Source organism: Pteropus vampyrus, unplaced genomic scaffold, assembly GCF_000151845.1.
Source record: "Pteropus vampyrus isolate Shadow unplaced genomic scaffold, Pvam_2.0 Scaffold529, whole genome shotgun sequence".
Taxonomy (NCBI): Eukaryota; Metazoa; Chordata; class Mammalia; order Chiroptera; family Pteropodidae; genus Pteropus; species Pteropus vampyrus.
The window spans coordinates 247,173-249,455 of record NW_011889310.1 but is presented as its reverse complement, the minus strand read 5'-3'; the positions used below and the strand labels follow the sequence as shown (position 1 = coordinate 249,455).

Here is a 2,283-nt window from a genome sequence, read left to right as displayed (position 1 = left end):
GTCATGGCAGGGTACACATGGGTCCCATCAGTCCTCATCCTACTCCTTGCCATGACTGACAGCTCTGTAAATGTCCATACTTCCTGGTGGCAGGGAGACAAGCATCTTGCCACACACAAGCGCTGCCATTTCTCTTCATTTAAAATGCCTCAGCGACCTTGATGCGCAGCCACCTTAACGCGATCCCTCTCCGACTCCTGTTCCTTAGCGCACTGGCCCTCCCCAGGCCCTGAGGTCACCCTACGTACACAGCAAAAGGCCATGGATGCAAAAATCCATCATAGCTGCCTGCAGCCCAGAAACAGACAGGGGTTGAGGCCACCAACCATTGCCATTCTTGGGAGGAACAAGCCTGGCAAAGCTGACAGCCTGGCCACTGAGGAGAGGGAGGTGCTACAAACAGGCGCGGCTTGCAAGCAATGCCTCTCCTGCTCAATCTCCTGGAGCACGGAAGGCCACATTTTCTTCCCTCTGCAACGCATGCATGTGTGTCCTCAGTGCTCCCCACCTCCTCGCACACTCCTGGCCTGTCTATGGTGTGCCCCCGTGCAGGGGAAGGGGGGTTTTTGGGCCCGCAGGCCTGCGCCAGGAATGGGTCCAAAGAGTAGCACTGACCCACGCACTACGACTCATCCCCGTCCTGCAATGAGTCGTATATTTTTAAAACAAGGGCTAAAATGAACGCATGAGGCATGCGTTACATAACCTGCAGGGTCTGTTCAGATTCCTTCAAGTTGGAGTTGCCTCACCCCAGTTCAGCAGACAAGGAGTTAACACATGGCCTGTGGGATGCCAGGGGCCGCCCATGCAGGTCAAAGGAGCACAAGAACAAACATAAATAGGACCCTACCTTTCTGCTGACCTATTAGCTTTCAGAAGTGCTTTTTGACACTGCAAACTGATTATCAGTAGATGGTGGTTCTAGTTCAGCCTGACAGCAGAGCTCCCAGGACAGGACCACATGCTGGCCAAAGAGAACATTCCAGGAAGCCAGCTGTGCTCCAGCCCAAAGCATACAGCACCAGTCCAGGTCGGGGGCTAGTCCCCAAGGTCTGGTGTTTACCATGCTGAGCAGACCCCCCAGCACTCATGAACAGGCCAGGCAGGGTACCTACAAACTTCCAAGTCAGGTGTACATCACTAAACCAAGCAAGCAACCCTCCCCTCCACCCCCTCAAATACACGTCTGTGCCAACGACAAGCATGCTTTTGGCTTTGATGCTCATTCTTGATGTCTGTAGCTTTTGCTACCAAAATAAGAACACAAACAGGGTGGAGAGTGAACACCCTCCCCCGCCCCCGCCCAGGATAAAATGCATTTCCAATGCATAAATGATTCCTACAGACTAATCACATCAGCCTGGAAAACACATCCAATCCCCTATGGAATCAGATGGGAATTAGACCTGAGCCACAGGTTCCTACTTATGCAGAAGATTCCTGAACTCCCCGGGGAGGACTATCACGGCATGCATATTTGCACTTAAATAAATAAAAAGCCTCCACATGGGCCAGCTCTCTAGAAGCCCAGCAGTGTCAAAGCTGTAACCAGAAAGAAGGACCAAAATGACGCCCCCCAGCCCCACCCCACCCCAGTGTCCTGTATGTGTGCCTGGTGTTAGCCAGGGCTCAGCTGTTGGCTCTTTTGCAGGGGTTCCAAGCACCAGGTGCTAGCCGGGCCACCTGACAGCTGAGGTCACACCAAGGGTTACCTATTGGCAGAAACCTACCAGTGAGTCAATGCCACTCCTCTAGGATCACACTACCCTGTGGTCAAACTCGTCCCCTAAAAGGAAGCATCCTCTTGCCCTCCCTCAGCTCGGCGTCCTCCTCCCCAGTTCACAAAGGCCTAGAACAGGCTGGCTCTGGGGAATTGGTGACCCAGCAGCTCCTGAGGCTGGATTTCAACACCAAGTCTCCAGAGCACCTGTGACAGGGTGGTCACCTCCACCCTGTGTGCAGGGCGCAGAAACCTAACTCACACCCAGAGCTCATCCAGAAATTAGAACGAAAAGCCAGTGACATCAAAGGAGCGGTACAGCGGCTGTGGGTCCAAATGAAATAAGGAGCTGGGTCCCCAGTGGTGGCGCGACTGTGCACCTGCTGCTGCACGGGGCCCTCAGATCCGGGGTGGCTGGGGCTGCGGTGGCTCTGCGGACTGCGGCGGCAGTGCTGAGTATTTCACTGTGGAGAAAAGATGCCCTTTAGAAGGGACTCATTTCCACCCTGCACAGAAGGCACAAATACACAAGCCACCCCCTGCTAGGGACAGCGATCTGGCTC

At 54.3% G+C, this 2,283-nt stretch overlaps 1 protein-coding gene across 1 annotated transcript in view; it reads right to left on the bottom strand.

The window, feature by feature from the left end:
* Nucleotides 1–102: 102 nt before the first annotated feature.
* CD99L2 (CD99 molecule like 2) overlaps nucleotides 103–2,283 on the bottom strand; it is a 98,400-nt gene continuing 96,219 nt past the window's right edge. Inside the window, exon 8 of the mRNA XM_011383606.2 lies at nucleotides 103–2,184. Within this exon, the coding sequence (XP_011381908.1) occupies nucleotides 2,120–2,184 (65 nt within the window). The 3' untranslated portion in view covers nucleotides 103–2,119. The remainder of the gene's footprint in view (nucleotides 2,185–2,283) is intronic.